Raw genomic sequence first — 18,507 nt, 5'->3', positions numbered from 1 at the left:
AAAATGAAACTGTTCCTAACCTCGAGGAGCTTATTGACTGGGCAAAAATAACATGAACATAGGTATATAGAGAGTAAATATGTATAGAATAAACACAAAATAATTTCCATAGCTAATATAACAATGAACAGTATAGACTGAAAAAATTAGATTATTAGGAACTAAGGGGGAAAAATAGCTTTTGAATACTTTATACTGTAAGCTCTTTGCGAGTAGGGACCCTTGTCACTTACATGATATTCCTGAATACTCAGCATAGCCTGGTGAGGAGCAGGCAGGCTAGACCCTCAGTTAACTTTAGCTACATTTTCTAACCCTCTTTTTCAGGGAAGCAATAAAGGCTGTATATCTGATTAGTGGAGACTGTTTGATCTTGCCCAAAGGATATTATAAGAAAACAACATGGTGTAGTAGAAAGGCCTGGATTCAAGTGTCACCTCTGACACTACCAGCCGAGACTCAGGACATGTCATTGACCCCATTCTGCAAAATGCAGCTACTGAACTTGACCATCATTCATTTCCTCTAGCTCTTTCCTTCAACTCTTCTTTAAAGACTTATGCCTCAAGCCCCACCCTTTACATGAAGCCTTTCCTAATCCCCTGTATTTCTAACCTTTTCCCTAAACTAACTTGTATTTATCTCATATATGTTATGATATTCTTCTGTAAGTCTGTATCTCTCTTAAGAATGTTAGATTTTTGGGATAGAGGCTGATTTTTTTTCTTTGAATCCTCCATCATGCAGCACAGTGCCTGGCATGTGTTGAACACTTAATAAATGCTTTTTGATTTGGTTGATTGACAAGGAGAATTGTTAAGACAAGCTGAAGAGTCATGTATAGGATCACAGATTTAGAGGTTGAAGGTAACACAAGTCCCCTAGTCCAACCCCTTTGTTTTATAGACGAGGAAAGGAAGGCCCAACGACATTGCCCAAAATCACAGAGTAAGTAACATAATCAATAACCACTGTCCTCTTTATCCAAATCCAGCACTCTTTGCCCACATGCTGCCTAGACTCCTTGTCTGTCAAACCTTGCTAGAAGGCCCGTTAGTTTAGTGGTTTTATCTCTTCTATGCTAAGATTATAAAGAAAACCCAGCTCCTCCAGTGAAAAAGCAGCTTCATGACATTGGAAAGAAAAACTCTTTAGTGCACAAAGTTAGACTGCAGATTTACTAAATCTAAAGACTAAAGCACCAAAGACTTCCTATGCTAAAAAATGGTTTGAGCTATACTAGGTGGCTTCTGACGTCAGTTTCAACTCAAGAGAATCTGGGATCTAGAATTTAGTTGTATTCTAAAGTAGGAAACTGAAAATTCTTAGGTGACATATATATATATACATACATACATATATACATATACATATACATATATATATATAAAATACAGTCATTCCAATAATTTTTCATAATTTATACACCTATAAATATTGTCTTTGTCAGTATAGTTTTGATAGATATTAATGTATGAATTCAGTTCCCAAATGACTTTGACCCCTCTGAACTGCCAAAAAGCTATTGCAAAGTTTGGAAACAATTTCTTCATGTTAAAAATAGGAATACTGATGTTCTTTGTAGTAGTGGTATGAAGAAAACACTTTGTAAACTCTGACTCTGGAACTCCCAGTTTATACACAGCTGATCCAAGGTTAAATTATGAAATGAGCAAAATTTATCTTTTGTGCCCTTTTTTTACACTCCACTTCCCATAGCGTGTTCTTTTAAAGAACTGTGTAGGTAGGTGGATATCGAGCATTATCTTTAGACAGTAACAGTGTTAGGGATGACTCCTTGTCTGTTTTATAAGTAAGAAATAATTGTGCAAATATCCTTTCTGTCATTATCCAAATTTGTTTCAGATTTCTGAGCTCCGCACAGCTGCTGCAGAAGGACTAGCCAAACTGATGTTCTCTGGACGATTAGTTAGTAGCAGGCTTCTTTCTCGTCTCGTCTTGTTGTGGTACAATCCTGTGACTGAAGAGGACGTTCAACTGCGACATTGTCTAGGGGTGTTCTTCCCCATATTTGCTTATGCAAGCAGGTATTTGAATCAAGTTAATATATTAAAATGTAATTTAAAAAGTGATTTAATTCATCATTTGAATTGTGAGCAAGATGAGGGAAAAGAGAAGCAAGAGGATACTAGAAGCACTTAATTATTACTAACTTTATAGAGTAAGTACATTTCAGCAGAGGCTGTTTTAGTCAATTTCTGCGGAATAAGTCCTCTTTTCCCCCTTCATTTCCCTTATAAAATTAAATATATGCTTCCAATAAAAATTATCACTAAATGAAATAAGTTAGAAATTTTAAGTCAGAAGTCTTACAATTGCTCAATAAGAATTTGTATTTTTCCTGTTTAACATTTTACTAAAACCCATTTAAAGAAAGCTTGGTGATACTAGTCAAACAAAGTTATCCCAAGGCATTTAAGAAAAAAAAATGGAAGGTAGAAAACATACTAGAAAGAAGAAAAATATTTATAAAAAGTATTATATCAAATCATTTTCTCCATCATGGAACCAGCACACTCGAACCCTAACATCATGGTTAAAGATGTTTTTGTAAGGAAGGTAGATATGTCATTAAAGAGAACAAAGATGGGAAAAGTATAGACCAAGGAGAGGAGATCTCTGTTGGAACAACAATTTTAAGGGCATCAAAGGATCAGTGTGAAAAGTATCTGAAAGAGGGGATGGTAGAAAAGGTATGCGGGGGAGAATTCAGGGACAACATCAATCAAAATCTTTTACTCATCTGTACATGAATCGGGTATTCTTAATGAGAGTTAGCAGGGACCGAGCAGGCTTTCCCAAGCTATTTACAGCACTAGAGGCATCTTTGCCATTTCAGTCTCCTGAAGGAAGTAGAAAATATAAGATCCCATTTTGCTTCTTGGGGTTTTTTTTTTTTTTTTTTGGAGTGGGGGAAGAAGGCAGGGCAATTGGGGTTAAGTGACTTGCCCAAGGTCACACAGCTAGTAAGTGTGTCAAGTGTCTGAGTACAGATTTGAACTCAGGTCCTCCTGACTCCAGGGCTGGTGCTGTGCTCACTTGCACTACCTAGCTGCCCCATTTTGCTTATTTGTTTGTTGATTATTAATAAGCATTTATTTTAGCAGAGCAAAAAGGTGACTTATAGGCTCTTTTAAAAACAGAACATCTCCTCTCTAAACACCAAAACCATTAGATTCATTTTTTAAATGATAATAGCTAATACATATAGCATTTTAAAATTGGCAGAGCAATTTATACATATGACCATATTTTGCTCTGACAACCACTTAGGAGTTAAGTGCTAGTATTCCTAAAGAGGGGCAAATTGGCCTAGTTTGGAAATGGTTTAGGTCAGAAACTCCTATGGTAATTAGCATGGATCCATTAGCACCTTCTGCACTCCCTGCTTGTCTACGAGAGGGAGACCTGGTCAAAAAAACACACAGCAAAAACCAGGTTTATGGGAGAAGGAATTCAAAAAATATTTCAGTGACCGTTATTTTGTATAAGTAGTTGCCATCTACATTAATGATAAACATGATCATAGTTGTTTTTCCTTTTTTTTTTTAATTCCTTCTGCTAGTCTGTTAGAAAAATATTTTTGTAAACCTTTGGGAGAAATTTCTCATTTAGTTTTTCTCCCTTCATTGACGATAGTTAAATTCCGACCACACTTATATAAGATTTATGAGTAATAAAATTTAGATTTGAAAAATGACATCATAATTAATAAAAAGAAAAAAAAGAAATAACTTTTGGATACTATTGTACTATAGAAAATGAAGAGCAGTATGCCTCAGAGAAACCTGGAAAGACTTATATGAGCTGATGCAAAGTGAAATGGACTGTGTACAATAGCAATATTGTAGGGTAATCAGCTGTGAATGACTTAGCTATTCTCAGCAATACGGTGATCCAAGACAAGTCTGAAGGACTCATGTTGAAAAATGCTATCTACCCTGAAAGAAAGAACGGATAGTGTCTGAATGCAGATTGAAGTATCCTTTTTTTTACTTTGTTTTTCTACACGTTTTTGTTTGTTTATATTTTCTTTCACAACATGACTATTATGGAAGTGTTTGGCATGACTACTCATGTATAACTATCCAATTGTTTGCATTCTCAATGAGGGGATTGGAGAGGGAGGAAGGGAGAAAATTTAGCACTCAGAGTTTTAAAAATAAATGTTAAAAAGTGTTTCTATGTGTAACTGGGGAAAAAATAAAATGCTAAATAAATTTCTAAAAAAGAAAAAAAATGACATTGGAAATTAATCCAAAATATTCACTTTACAGATGAGAAAATAAGTTTCAGAGAGGTTGAGAGCTTACTCAAAGTTACTCAGGCAGTAAATTATAAAGCTGAGATCCAACTAAAGGTTCCAAACTTTGTTCTCCTCATTATACTGCACCATTCCATTTTGTGTGGTCCATAAGACCCTACCAATTTCAACTAAGCTGTCCATTTTTATTAAGGGGTGGTGGGCTCAGAAAATGACCCTACCCAAGATGTTTAGATAATGTCAGACTAGTCTATACATTACTTGAGTGAACTTTATAGGTAATATTTGTTCATTTCATTTGGTTTTCTTCTGTTATTAAGAAACTTGAATTTCATAATATTTTAATAATGCTTCATAACTTTTTATAACAGGACTAATCAGGAGTGCTTTGAAGACACTTTTTTCCCAACTCTGAAAACGCTGCTTAATGCGCCTGCATCTTCTCCTTTAGCTGAAATTGATATTGCTAATGTAGCTGAACTACTTGTAGACTTGACAAGACCGAGTGGATTGAATCCTCAAGCCAGAAATTCCCAGGACTACCAGGTAAATCTATTAGCACAGAAAGGAGAAGATTGGTAACTGATACACTAATCAAGGTATACCTGTTCTGGTTATGATGCGCTTTAGAGGCTCGGCCCTTATGGTCAAGACACAGAATTGAAAAAGGCCTGCAAAAATCGAATTTGCCTCTGGCTACGTGTGAACTCCCTGAGAAATTATGTTCAGATGTTTGCTAGCAGTCACTTTTGTTTGTTACATTGAGTCCTTTGAGGGGATAACAAGTAAAGAAGGTCATAGATCTTGCCCTTCAGGAATATATGACTAGTATCACAAAATAATAGGCCCTTTGAAGACTCTTGCTGATGGCTATTCTGTTTGAGGATTAGAGGTGACATTACCCAGCATCTGCCAGCAACCCTATGAGAAAGACAATTGTTTTTTAGCCATTTTACAGATGAGAAAACTGAGGCATATAGTGGTCAAATGACTTCCCCAAGGTTACAGAGCCAAGGATTAAATCTAGGGCTTCTGACTTTAAGTCCAATGATCTTTTCACTCTGCCACACTGATTTCTAAATTCAGCTTAAGGTTCCAAAGTTGGACAGAATCAGTCAGTTCCTTTTATAGTTATCATGAAACATAGAAAGTCAGATGTGAAATGTCAAGTGGTTAAGGTGAAATAAAGAATTCACACAGTTCAGTTAAGTAATCAGATATTTATTGAGTGCCTGATGTGTGTAAGGCATTGTGCCAGTTGTCATTGGGTACTAAATTTACGTAGGAGATAATAGATTCTTGCCCCTTTACAAATGGAAGACCTACTTCCTAAAGGAGTCAGTTCAGTCTGAGATAGCTTTAGTTGTTAGGAATTTTTCATTAAATTGAACTGAAAACTGCCCCTCTTCATCTTCCACTTATTGCTCCTCATTCAGTCCCAAGACCAAGCAAAACAAGTATCTCTCTCTTCCGTAGAACAGCTTTTCAGATGACTGAAAGTACCAGTCAAGTCCTGCCTACATTTTCTCTTTTGCTGCCTAAATATCCCTAGTTCTAAAACTCATCCTTTTCTGGGATGCTTTCGGATTCCCTTGTCATCCTGGTTACCCTCCTCTGGGCCTCCTTCACTGCTCTTCCTAGAACAGAATGACCAAAACAGCACATTCTTCCTGGTGTGATTCGTGCAGAGTAGTAGTGTGTCACTTCTCTTGTTTTGGATGTTGTGCCTATATTAATGTAGCTTTTGACATCTATACCTGAAACTGCTGATAAAAGGTGTGGTATAGGATTTGTGACACACAAGTGATGCTGTTAAGTCCTGTAGGAATTCAGGCAGCTAGAGAGAGATCGTTGTAGTAGAGATGGGTAATGCAAATTTTTGGGAGGAAGGCATAGGACTCAGTCTGATATTTGAAGGATGCTTATTCCTCAGATAAATGGAGAGGAGATGAATGACGTTCTAAAAGGAAATATGCAAAGGAATAGAGGCAAGAATGTGCTGGGTTTTTTTTTTTTAAACCCTTCCTGGGATTAACTGGGGGGAATAATGTGAGATATTGGAAAATTAAGTGGGGTAGATTGTAGAGGGTATATTGAAATGCCTACTCAAGGTATTTGGACTTGATCATGTGCGAAGGAAAAAAGATGAGAGTGTGATGGTAAAAAAATATTTTAGGGAAATTAATCTTCCTACACAGTGTAAAATAAATTGGAGTCAAGAAGGCATTAGAAGAAAGACTTGGTCACTAACTGTATACAAAGTGGTCAGGGAAGCAAAGAAGAGTAAAAAGTGACTCAAAAGTTTCCAGTTTGTGGTTGGTAGAACAAGATGGCTGTTGACATGGTAAATCAGGTGCGACTACGCCATATGTTTTAACAACCCAGCTAGCAGCTGGGGGCATAAGATCCCCCCACAGCCAGCACCCAGGAGGCTGCTGGCACGCCAGGAAAGCACAGGTTCTTTTTGTCTGCTTAAACAAGGAAAGCACGGTGAAGGGGTTGACCAGCTTACTTTAATCCAGCATTCAGTTAGCATATAGACAACATTCATTTAGTTCAGGGGAAAAAACACCAGCATTCAGTTAGTTCAGGGGAGCATAGAGGCAAGCATCAAGAGACAGACCAAGTACAGATTCATTCACTTACTTCAGGGGAAAAAGCCAGCACCCAGAGGTTCAGAAAATTCATTTAGTTCGGGGGAAACAAACCAGCACCCCGAACTTCAAAACCAAAATACAAACAAATTACAAATATCAACAGACAGACCCAATACAATTCATAGTTACCAACATCTGGGCTCGGCCCGAGAGCAAGGGCTGGCCCAGAGTCACGCTTGCCGCTGCTCCTGCGCCAACCAGAAAAGGAAAGAAGGCTCTTCAAGCTGTCCTCTCCCCTCTTATAGAGTTTTTGACATCATCAAGCGCTGAATGACCAGGGCTGATTGGTTCTTGAGTTGGCCCCTTCCCCTAGGTTAACACCCAATAGGGCATGGCTCTGGAGTCAACACCTCCCCTCAGCCAGCCCCATGACTCATCACACAGGAAGTTCTCTGCTTCCTGGCATGGTCTGTGCGCTTCCTGCCCCAGAAGAGGAGCAGCAAGCCCAGCAAGGCCCAATCAGGTAAACTGAGTCACCCAAAGAAAACAAAGGCCATTCTGATTACATCAGGATATGTTGATTTTAGAGCAGGACTGTCCAAAATATGGCCCATGGGCCACATGCGGCCTGCAATGTCATTTTATGCAGCCTGCCTGTGGGTTTTAATTTTCACGAGCAAAAAAAATAAAATAATAATTTGCATGGAATGCGTCTTAGATTTTTTAATTCCATCAGTAATATATAATCTCATTGATGTTAATTTTCTTTGGTGTTTTTAAGTAGTATTATGGACAGAACATATCGCACAGAATTTCCAATCGATCTGTGGGATGTGTTCCGTCTATACAATGCAGACCAGTCAGGATGCACCCACCTGTATACTGTTGTGTTGTTGCTTTGTTGTTTTGTGTTTGTTTTTGCGCTTCACCTGTCCTATCAATGACGCGCGTTCCCCCACTTTCTATTAGTATACTGTATTTTTTATTCTGGGTGCGGCCTTTGAATAATTAGTTTATTTTAATGCGGCCCTAAGATAACCTAAGGTTGGACAGCCCTGGTTTAGAGTGATAGCAGAACAAATGAGTTCAGCAGGCAGTTAAAGATTTGGATTAGACCTTGGGAGAGCTTCTCAGTCAAGTCAATCATACATGCATCTGATTTTCACATATAACTTTCTTTTGCTTTTCTAGGCTTCAACAGTACATGATAATTTAGCCATAAAAATTTGCAATGAAATCTTAGTAAGTCCATGTGCACCGGAAATTCGCATTTATGTAAAAGCCTTGAATTCTTTAGAACTCAGTGACAGTTCTACAAAAGAACTTACCGTGTTATTGGATGACATTCTTGAGGTATGTAAGTAAATTAAAATGGCCCTTGTTGTAGCATTGTAAACATATAGGTGGAAAATGAAATGTTTATCTTAAGGAATTTATATATGTTTCTCCCTTTTAATCGAATTCTTAACTGAATATTGTAGAAGTCTATTTTGCTTTTGAGAAACAATTTCTTTCTCTGCTAAGGCATTTGGTTAAAGTGAGTGTCATTTGGGAATATGATCACATAATTTGATGTCAATCTAATGTTCCTTTTTGAAGGAAGATTAAAAAATTTCAGTTAAGTTATATTAATAATAATCTTCTGAATTACAGGAAGTAAAAGATAGGACATGTTTGAGAGCCTTAGAGAAAATCAAGATACAGTTGAGCAAAGGAAGTGATGAACGTGGTGACCAGTTTCCAAGAGCACAGGACACTGATAGCGCTACCATGGCCACTAATCAGAATGAGGAAGGTAAGAATGAAATAAAAAGCTAGAGTAATTTCTGTCTTCTAAAATATGGTTTTGCTTAGGAAGTAAATGGGATATTTTTCTAATCAGCTCATGTAAGTACAGTGTCTTTAAGAATGTCACAATGGTAGACCTGGGAAGAACTTGTAGATGAGCTAGTCCAACTGCCTTATTTTATAAAAGAAGGAACTAAGACCCAGAGAAGATGAGTAATGACTTGCCTCAGGCTATATATATCTGGTTTGTACACCCTGGCCTGCACCCTTACCTCTATTAGAATGAGCTCCTGGAGGACAGGGACCACCTACGTTTTATATTTCTTTACATTCTCAGTGCTTAGCATAGTGCCTAGCACGCAGCAGGTGCTGAATAAGTACTTGTTGACTGATAACAGAATAAATATGAAGTAAATAAATGCCTGTGGAGTCAGTCAAAGGCCCGCACTTGAGGACCTACAGAGTCACGTGGCCTCGAGGCTGCAGGTTCCCCACTTAGTCTAACTTCACTTCTTGCTAGCTTTCCATCTCCGTGCTATTTCCCTGGCTACCCTCTACCTCTCAGGATCCCTAGTTTCTTCCATACTTCAAGCATCATCTTCTGTACATGGCCTTTTCCTGTTTTTCCCCTTCTCTCCCCCCAGATATTATTGCCTTCCCCTTCTTCCCCCAGAAGTTACATTATATTCATTTTTACATAATTTTATGCGTGTGTGGCTCCCACGATTGAATGTAAGCTCCTTGAGGGTAGAGACTGGTTATTTTTTTTCTTTGTATTCTATAGGGTTTAGCACATGGTATGTGGCACATAGTGGACACTTAAGAAATATTAGTTGATTTTGTATGAGATATTGTTGAACAGCATTTAGGATTATTTGCTGTTATACTGAAGAGTGTATAGTCTATCAATTTTTAGATGCACCAAACAGGGTCTAGAATTTTGAAATCAAAGGAATGCAAAAACCCCAGTGCTTAGAATTTGATAAATTTTCAGTATAAATTATGGTTTGTATGTCATTTCTAGTTTAACAAAGACGATACTAATACTAAGGCCAAATAAAGTAAGTACTTTAGAAGAATTTATGTTTTGTATTTCTTTAACAGAAAAGAATAAAGAAATGTTTCAGACTCCTTTTATAACTAAGAGTAAAGGTGTTAAGAAGACACTTAAAACCAATACTAACAAAGGTACTGTATAGATTGATTATTCTCACTGTTTACTTTGAAATAAAACGTTAGTTGTTTTCAGTTACAGACTATATATAAGAAATATAATGTCATTTAATTTAATATTTATTTTAAAATGTTGCCATATATTTAATTTCTATTTAGGAATAAGAATTATAAAACATCTCTGAGAAAACCCCATTTTTTCTGCTCAGTCCCATAGTCAATATCAGTTTTTCTTAGTCCTAAAGTCATATAAGGTAAAAATACCATTCATGTTATGCTTTACCTCCTTATCAGAAATGAGTGAAAAATTATACATTGCCAAAAAGTTAGTGAAGTTTCAGCATTTTATTTAATTTTTGAGATATGTCAGCAAACAGAATTCTTGATTTTGATTTTAAAAACAGCTCTAATTTGTAGGTGGCAATCAAGTGAGGCTTTGCTTTATTGCATTGAAATAATTTTCTTTCCCTCTCGCGTAATCTGGCTCCTTACATGCTGGTGAGCTTGTGCCATAAGAACCTCAAAAGCTTTTAAAGAATTGTGAATCCAGAACTTAATTTTTGAAGCAATAATATGTGTAGGTAACACATGACAATTGCACCTACCTGGAAGTATCTTTTATCATATTACTTAGGCCTGCTCAGCTGTTTTCATATAGTGGCCCTTTAAATACTAACACTTTTCACTGTGATTTCTGTGGTATCATATTGCTTGCCTTCACAATGTGTGGGGGAGGGACTGGAGAAAGGGAGAGTATTTGGAACTGGAAATTTTTTAAAAAACTCCACTTTTCACAGTGAGATGGATTTGCACGTACCTCACTGCCAGGGAGAATTCTGAGTACCTCTTTTGTTCCTTCTGATCATTATTGGTCCATGCTTATTAACTGCTTAGGTATATCATCTTCTGCCAGATGTCTCATTCTTTTCTACTAACATTAACAGAATCTTGAGATTTTTAAGGGCCCTTGTACTTTAGGGTCCCTAGTCCTTCATTCCTTCTTCCTGGGACATCGTTCTTTCTGTGTGCAGGATACTGTGCCAGGTGCTCGCAGAAATGAAAAGTTTATGTAGGACAGGATCTTGCTACATAAAATCTGGGGGGCTGGGGATAAGATGTAAACATAGCTGTAATACAGATATTATTGAATGAATCCTCAAGGTGCCAAGTAACGTGCTGTGTGAGATCTGAGCAGGAGGGGCTTGTTACTGGGACAAAGCGATCCAGGAAGGCTTTATGGAGGAGGCCTCATTTGAGTTGGGTTTTATAGAAATTGGTAGGAATTTAATAGGGGAGGAAGGATACTCCATGCATAGGGAACAGTATGAACAAAAAACCAAGAGTCTGGAAAGCAAAGGACATGCTCAAGTGAGAAAGCCCAGTTTAGTAGGAGGGAGGGACATCATATTAAGCATGAAATGTAGGGTCTCAGTGTTACACAGTACTAGTAAGGTGTGGTTTACTGTTAATAAACTATTCTTGATTTTTCTTAAAGGACAGAGAAAAGTCACAGCTACTTCGAGAACTGTGAACAGAAGACGTCAGAATGCTGACACTAATTCTGAAAGGTATATATGGAACAGGCCTTTTAGCTTATCTTAGTCTGTCTTTCTCCAAACACTGTAATTCTTCCTTCACTCTCCCTACATGGGGCAAGTTTCATATGGCAGGACAATTGAGAATAACTGCCAATACCCACCAGAGTTGAGAAGGAGTGTGGTGCAGGGAGCAGAGCACTAGGCTTGGGGGCAAGAAGATCTGGTTTAAATCCTGCTTTGGGCATTTGCTAGCTGTGTGACCCAGGAGGGCTGTTGTGAGGCACAGAGGAGGTAATATTTGCAAATTGCTTTACAAACTTCTAAGTGCTATAAAACTGTCAGTTATTAAATGTTCCACGTTTAGTTCAGGTGACTCTGCTGTACATCTTCTTCCCCCCAGCTCTTCTGTAAGGGTCTGTTTTGAGCTGTTGTTCTCTGGTTTGGCGTTTATTTTCATATCTTCATCTAACTGTATATTCCCAAATTAAGTAGTCACCAAAAACCACAAGCCCGCTTTTCCTGAGTTCAGGGTTTGTTTAGACTGACAATAATAACAACAGCTGTCCTTGATATAGCTCTTTGAGGTTTGCAGGGTGCTTCGTTTACATTACCTTATTTGATTCTCACAGTAATTCTGAGAAGCAGGTACTACAACTACCCCCATTTTCTAGATGAAGAAAAAGCAGAATAACTGCAAAAGAGACTTCGTCTCTGTAAGAAGACTGCAGCTCATCATTTCAGCTAAAAGTTAGTTGGAATATTCAGTCCCTCTAAGTACATCTGTTTGCTTTCAGAAAATCATTTTCCTGTCAATGTTCACTAAGCTCAGGTGAAAAAGGGCTTTTTTTCAATAAGACAGTTAGAATAATGTAAAATATGAACTAAGAACATTTAGCTAGAATTTCTAATTCCTTCTGAGAGACTAGCTCTTAGTAACTGTTTATTTCTTTGCAGATGTTAAACTAATCTTTGGTTTGAGACTTTTTGAAGTGAAATTGTATCCATATCCCTTTTGACATAAAAGCAACATTGAACTGTTTCCAACAAACATCTAAATTAGTTTTTCTATATAGTAATTAAATACTCTGTTAGGTAGCAAGATTAGGGACAGTGTTGGTCTTGTCTCACTAGTGTTACAGAGGCTTTAGTCCTATGTCTAATTAGTTGCATTTTATTAAGATGAGTTATAGAAAGGTGCTTTGTAGCAGCAAGAGGTTTAGAAATTTTAAATATAAATAAAATGTTTTAAAGCTTATAATTACATTGATGAATTTCATATTCTTTATTAGTGACCAGGAAATACCAGAACCAGTTACAGAGATGAAGGTGAGACTACCAAGACGGGCTAAAACAGCAGCTTTGGAAAAAACAAAACTAAACCTTATACCTCTTCTTGGTGAAGAAGACAACTAAGAAATGAGACATAGTAAAGTTAAATTCTTAAAAATCTATTTCAGTGGCTTTTACATTTTTTGGCAGAAAAGCGATTTAATTTCTTTTTTACTTGTAGTAATAAAAATTATTACTTCCATTTTAAACTAACCAATAAACAAATTTTCATTATTTTAATTCTTTAGTCTTCTGTTCTATACCAACTTCCTTCAGAGTCTTATTCATTGTTTGTCTTAACACCTTCCTTTTTCTGGACATTGCTTTTTTACTAGACATTATTTTGTTAATTATATCTGTCAAAGTTTTAAATGAAAAACTGCTATTGTCCAAGTTAATTACTGACAGTTTTCTCATTTATAAAATTCAAAGAATTTCACTGTTTGTCTGTGTAACTTATTTTCGCAACGATTGATTTAAACCCCAAACTTGAAAAAAGTGAAAAAACCATATGCCATGAAAAACAGCGTAAACCATGTACAGGTTTTGTCTTAAGGCAGGATTGCAAGTCCTATGAACTTAAGTCACTTCTCTGTCCGTCTAGTAGTCTCCTTACCTGTAAAATGTGGATAATACATGTTCTGTTTTAGAGCGGTTTTGGCAGAGTGTTTTGTAAATTATAAAGTACTAGAGAATAAACATTAACTGTTGGGACTATGGTGGGGAGGGGGAGGCACTCTAAAGAGCAAGGGCAGTAGACCCTCAGCCCGTTTTCTTCTATTCTGATCATTAGTAGCAGCATGAAGCCATTGCGCTATGGTCCTAGAAACTAAGCACGTGAGAAATTGGATGTGGTTCTGGTTATGTCTCAGGGATGATCTAGGTTATAATTAGAAGATGCTGAGCACCAGATGAAAAGCTAAACTATTGCAGTACAGGGAAAGGAGATATTAATGTTGCAGTATTGAATGTGATCATAGCATCATGGTTCTGGAGCCAGGCAGATCTTTGAGATCATCGAGTCCTGCCAAGCCCCTCATCCTCCAGGTGCCCAATGTCGCACAGCTGGGAAGTCTCAGAGACTGGATTTGAGGCAGTAGCGCTCTGTCTCATCCCCTAGGCTTTCCTCTCTCCTTGCGTTCAGCCTCTTATTCAGAATTGCTGCCAGCATCAGTGAAAAAGGTGGTTTGCAAGGGTGCTAAGTGTACGAACCAGTTACAAAGTAGGGCTGGACTGTTAATAATTGAAATAGAGGGGCCCACCACAGCCCCTTGTGAGCTTGGCAGTGCGAGTGCTGCTCTCTCCACCCACCCCAGTAAAGAGGCATCTCAGGGGGCTCAGCTGAAGTAGCTCAGCCCCCACAGTAGGGAAGATTGGAGGGAGGGGAAGCTTGATGCCCAGTCCTATCCTGTTCTTCACACCCTACAGTTCCAAACATGCTGCAGCTGTTCTCTTGTTTATTCTAATAGAAGATTCTATGCAACCCTAAAAGTATCATTTTGAGAATAAACTATAAACAGGAGAAGCCAAGGTCATTTTGAAGGAAGGGTGACACTAAGGAGCTGAGTGTCCTATATATATGATCTTGAGTCAAATAGAATGCCAAAAATGAATGAACTTTTCAATGGTAAAGACGGGCAGTGAGGACTTATCATAATTTACACATTCCATTATTGCTTTTTACCCCAACAACCTAAGCCTTTGACTCCAAATTTAAGCTAAGGTGTCTAAAGCTGTTGTAATAGCATCTTCACAAAAACTGATTCCAGTTGGTCTTCAGATTGTTTCGTTGTTACTTTCGAGGTTTGGTTTTCCCATTTTTCCCAGATCAGAATTAGGCTCTCCAAGTTTCACCAGTCCGCCGTAGATGATCTTGGGTTGAGGGGAGACACTTGTGGGAGTTGTTAGGGGACATAAAACACTGATAGGATGGATCAGTTATTGACTTAATAGAAACTGAGTGTTTACATACTACAGCAGCAAACAATGGTCTGAGTGTAGGAAGTTTCTTGGGGTAGTTCAGTTGTGAATTGGGCTATTAAGGAGAGACCCATGCGTTAATTTAGTAGGTGACCAATGGAGAAGTGCATCCCAAGTTGAATGAAATGAATTTTAAGTACAGAAATTGGTATAAGCAAGTTCTGTGTGTCTAGGTCTATTGTCAGAATAGTTGTCTGTTGGTAGAACGGGGGCAGGGAGGTAGCATAAAAAATTAATATGACGTGGGGAGAAAGGGAGTTGATAAGATATCCTCGAATGCTAAGCTGAGGAATTAGAATTTGATGTTGTGAAATAGGAAATCCCTGTAGGTTTTTGAGCTGGGGAATAATGTGACAAAAGAGTGTAGTTGAGAAAGAAATGGCCTATTTAATGTTCCCCATAGATACCATTCCATCTCCTATCTGCACCTATGCATAGTGTCCTGGTCAAGCGTTTATTAAGCACCTACTGTGAGCACCGTGTTAGGAACTGGGATGCAAAGAAAAAGAGAACTCAAGAAACTTAGATTTTCGATATTGGGAGAGTGTACAGAACAGAGGGTAGTTTGGGGAGGGGCGACATTAGCGCTAGGGGAAATCAGGAAAGGAGGGGGAGCTAGAGCTAAGTCTTGAAGGATGCGTTTTGATGAGCGGGAGAGAAGAAGGAAGTGCATTCTAGGCACTGGGGACAGTTAATGCAAAGATCAAAGGCGGCGTGTCCTGGGTAAGGAACAGCAAGAAAGGCATTCCTCTCCACCTGTGAAGCTTAGAATCCCTCCTTTCCTTCGATGAATCAAATTCACTTATCAACCAGCTACTCCTTGCCAAGTCCTGTGCTAAACATTGGGGCTACAAATAACCAGATAGTTCCTGCTCACAAGACATTTACAGTATAGTGGGAGAGAGAACTTGTGGGGGAAGGGGATTTATGGTCTAGAAATTCACTAAGTGGAACAATTGACACCCTTTTTCTGGAGGCAGTGGTGTGTTGGTTGGTCTGATCACAGTTCTTGAGCAAGAGAAGGAAAGAAGAGTATTGGGTGACTAGGTATGGTATCTGGAGGTTCAGTTTTAAGGGTGGACACATCAGGATGAGAGCCTTCTACCCGGCTCCCTCATTGGTCTCCTAAATTGTTTGACAAACTGTAACCGACATCCTTACTCACATGGTACCATGTGACCATCCTGTTGCTAACAAACTTCACCTTGGCTTTCCTAATATGAGTAATATCAAGTCTACCATTCTAAGTTTTCTTGTCCCCAACCAGTTAGCCCTCTACCCATTTTCCCCTCCACTACGATTGTGTCCTCCTTAGAATTCCTGCCTTTTTGTATTACAACTTTTCCTTTCATACTCCTTCCCATCTTCTTGTACTCAGAAACCTCGATTCTTCCCCAGAAGATAACTTCATTCCTGGTTGCCTTCACCACTACTTGATAGTTTTTCTTTCATGTCTATTGACAAGGCTAGACCTGGAGGAAGAGTAGGCATACGCCTCCATTCTCTGTATCAATCAATCACCTTCAGACCTGTTGTCATTCAGCAGCTTGTACGTCCAGATCTGTTACCTTCTATCTCCTGGTGTCTCCTTGTGTTAGCTCCTTGGTTGTTTTCCCAGCTTCCTCAAGGAATGCAGTACCTGGTTTGTCTGCCTTTCCACCCTAATCCCTGTGCTGATAGTAGGGGACTTAAATGTACACGTTGATGTCCATTCATACATACATTCTGCTGCCCATCAGTCACATCTTCCAACATGCTCCGCATTTTCACTCAAAAAAGAAGAGTGAAATTTGGAGTGCTAATTTGAGGAAAAGAGGGGCTTTCTAAAGGATGCTTCCAATCTTTTCATCGAGGCATGTGATGACATCCTCTGCTGACTGTGCAGGAAGAGAGTATCTGCGTACACCATTTATTTTTAAATAATATTGTATTTTAATGTAACTCCACTCCCAAAGCCAGTGGTATGGGGCCCTCTCCTCATTGGTAGAGATGGATGCCCTGCCCTGCACCTTTGAGTGGCTGAATCTCTTTGGACTTCTGAAACTGTCTCCATCTTTGCATCCTGAAGTGGGGTTGGCCTCATGCATTTTCACTCTTGAAAGCTAGAAGCCAGAGGGACCTGGAGAGAATTGGCAACAGGAAAATTCAAAGAAGTCTCGAAACCACTGGAAGTTATCGGAAGCTTTCCTGCACTGGCCATCTCTAGTCTGCCCCTTGCACAGGTGCTGGGCAGGATATCCATCACCACCAGGGAGGAGAGGGTCCCATACTGGGGTCACATAAACTGTCAAAATCATTTGGGGTTGGGGGGCCAGAAACGACACAGCTATAGGTGACTATCCCCTGGAGAAGCAGGGGATATGGACTGGCAGACAGCCAAAGAGAACCCAGTTGAGGTCACATAGCAAATCTGTGGTGGACCCCCAGGCAGCATGTTTGTGTGACTGATTCCCCCAGCATGCCTGTGGGGCTGAAGGCAAATAGAGTGTTTCAAAGTCCAGAATCTCAATGCAAAGGTTTGAAAAAGATGGATAGCATCAGGACCAAGAGCCAAGGTACTTACAAGGTGAAGCTGAGTATGCTAACCACAGCATCAAGATTTTTGGAGGGAGAAGAGGAAAGATTATTGTCTATGCCTTTGTATAGACAGTCTTCTAAGCCTAGAATAATTAATAATAATAGTAACTTTTATATAGTGCCTACTATATGCCAGACACTGTGCCAAGCATTTTAAAACATCTCATTTGACCCTCACAATCTTGGGAGTAGGTGCCATTACCTCCATTTCACAGATGGAAACTGAGGTAAACAGGTGCCCCAAAGGTCACACAACTAGTGTCTGATGCCATATTTGAACTCGGGTCTTCTCACTCCAGGCCTGGGTACTGTTGTCCACCTCGCCACCCATTCTTATTCCCTATAGTCTCACTGCCACCTCTTAGACTCCATTCCTTCCTTCAAGGGATAACTCCCTCGCCACTTCTTTCAGCAAGCCTTTCCCAATCTCCCTGGTTAGTGTTATGTCTCCAAGTTATCATGTATCTACTTACCTGCTTACTTGCTGCATTAACTTTAGCTCTGGCGGGGCAGGGGCTGAATATGTTGTTTTCCCTTTGGTTCTTCAGCATCTCGCATGATGCTTTACGTACAACAGCTACTGATACCTGCTGGCTTGTGTTGGATGGGTAGGATTTGACATCAGAGCAGCTATGGAGATAAGCTGAAAATGATAGATGCAGCTTGTGATGCCAAGACTGAGGGTAGTGCCTTTCACAATGAGAAAAGAAAATGGCTGCCAAGCTGGGGAGACGTGTGTTCAGTTTTCCCCAGAATCGTGGGACCTTCAAGAGATGTGCAGCTTCCATCTCTGAACAGCATGACAGAAACGGTCGAGGTGACAAAGTGGCTGATTCTCCTGAGTAAACAAGAATGATGCTAAAGCAGAAGAAAGTGATTCATCTTTCAAGCAGGTAGAAAGCCAAATATAGAAAGAGAATCCACCACACAGAAATTACTGTAATTTAGCTGGTTTTGTAATTCATGCTTCAGAATAAAATTACTTTGGGATTGATGGCAAATATGAGAAACTGACTTAAAAAGCAACAAAACGATATTAAATCCTTACATATAAAGTGATTAAAATGTTTGTATTTGGGAATGCCTCTATGAAAGTTTTTTCTTCATGTAACTGATACATGAGTAAGCATATACACAGCGTATACATTGGTTTCCTCAGAGTTTTGTTCTTTCTCACACTTTAAAGAATTTTTACTATTTCCTTTTCCTATAAGAAAATAAGATGGCATCTGACAGCCAT

General features: G+C 38.9%; 1 protein-coding gene across 1 annotated transcript in view; it reads left to right on the top strand.

Annotated features, from left to right (window-relative positions):
- The window catches only part of NCAPG (non-SMC condensin I complex subunit G), a 50,962-nt gene extending 37,814 nt beyond the window's left edge, over nucleotides 1–13,148 (top strand). Inside the window, exons 15-21 of the mRNA XM_036764935.1 lie at nucleotides 1,867–2,048; nucleotides 4,657–4,831; nucleotides 8,074–8,235; nucleotides 8,536–8,677; nucleotides 9,775–9,858; nucleotides 11,339–11,411; nucleotides 12,671–13,148. Coding sequence (XP_036620830.1) covers nucleotides 1,867–2,048; nucleotides 4,657–4,831; nucleotides 8,074–8,235; nucleotides 8,536–8,677; nucleotides 9,775–9,858; nucleotides 11,339–11,411; nucleotides 12,671–12,794 — 942 coding nt within the window. The 3' untranslated portion in view covers nucleotides 12,795–13,148. The remainder of the gene's footprint in view (nucleotides 1–1,866; nucleotides 2,049–4,656; nucleotides 4,832–8,073; nucleotides 8,236–8,535; nucleotides 8,678–9,774; nucleotides 9,859–11,338; nucleotides 11,412–12,670) is intronic.
- Nucleotides 13,149–18,507: the final 5,359 nt, after the last annotated feature.

This window comes from Trichosurus vulpecula, chromosome 6 (genome assembly GCF_011100635.1).
Source record: "Trichosurus vulpecula isolate mTriVul1 chromosome 6, mTriVul1.pri, whole genome shotgun sequence".
Taxonomy (NCBI): Eukaryota; Metazoa; Chordata; class Mammalia; order Diprotodontia; family Phalangeridae; genus Trichosurus; species Trichosurus vulpecula.
This window is presented reverse-complemented; position numbering and strand designations above follow the sequence as displayed.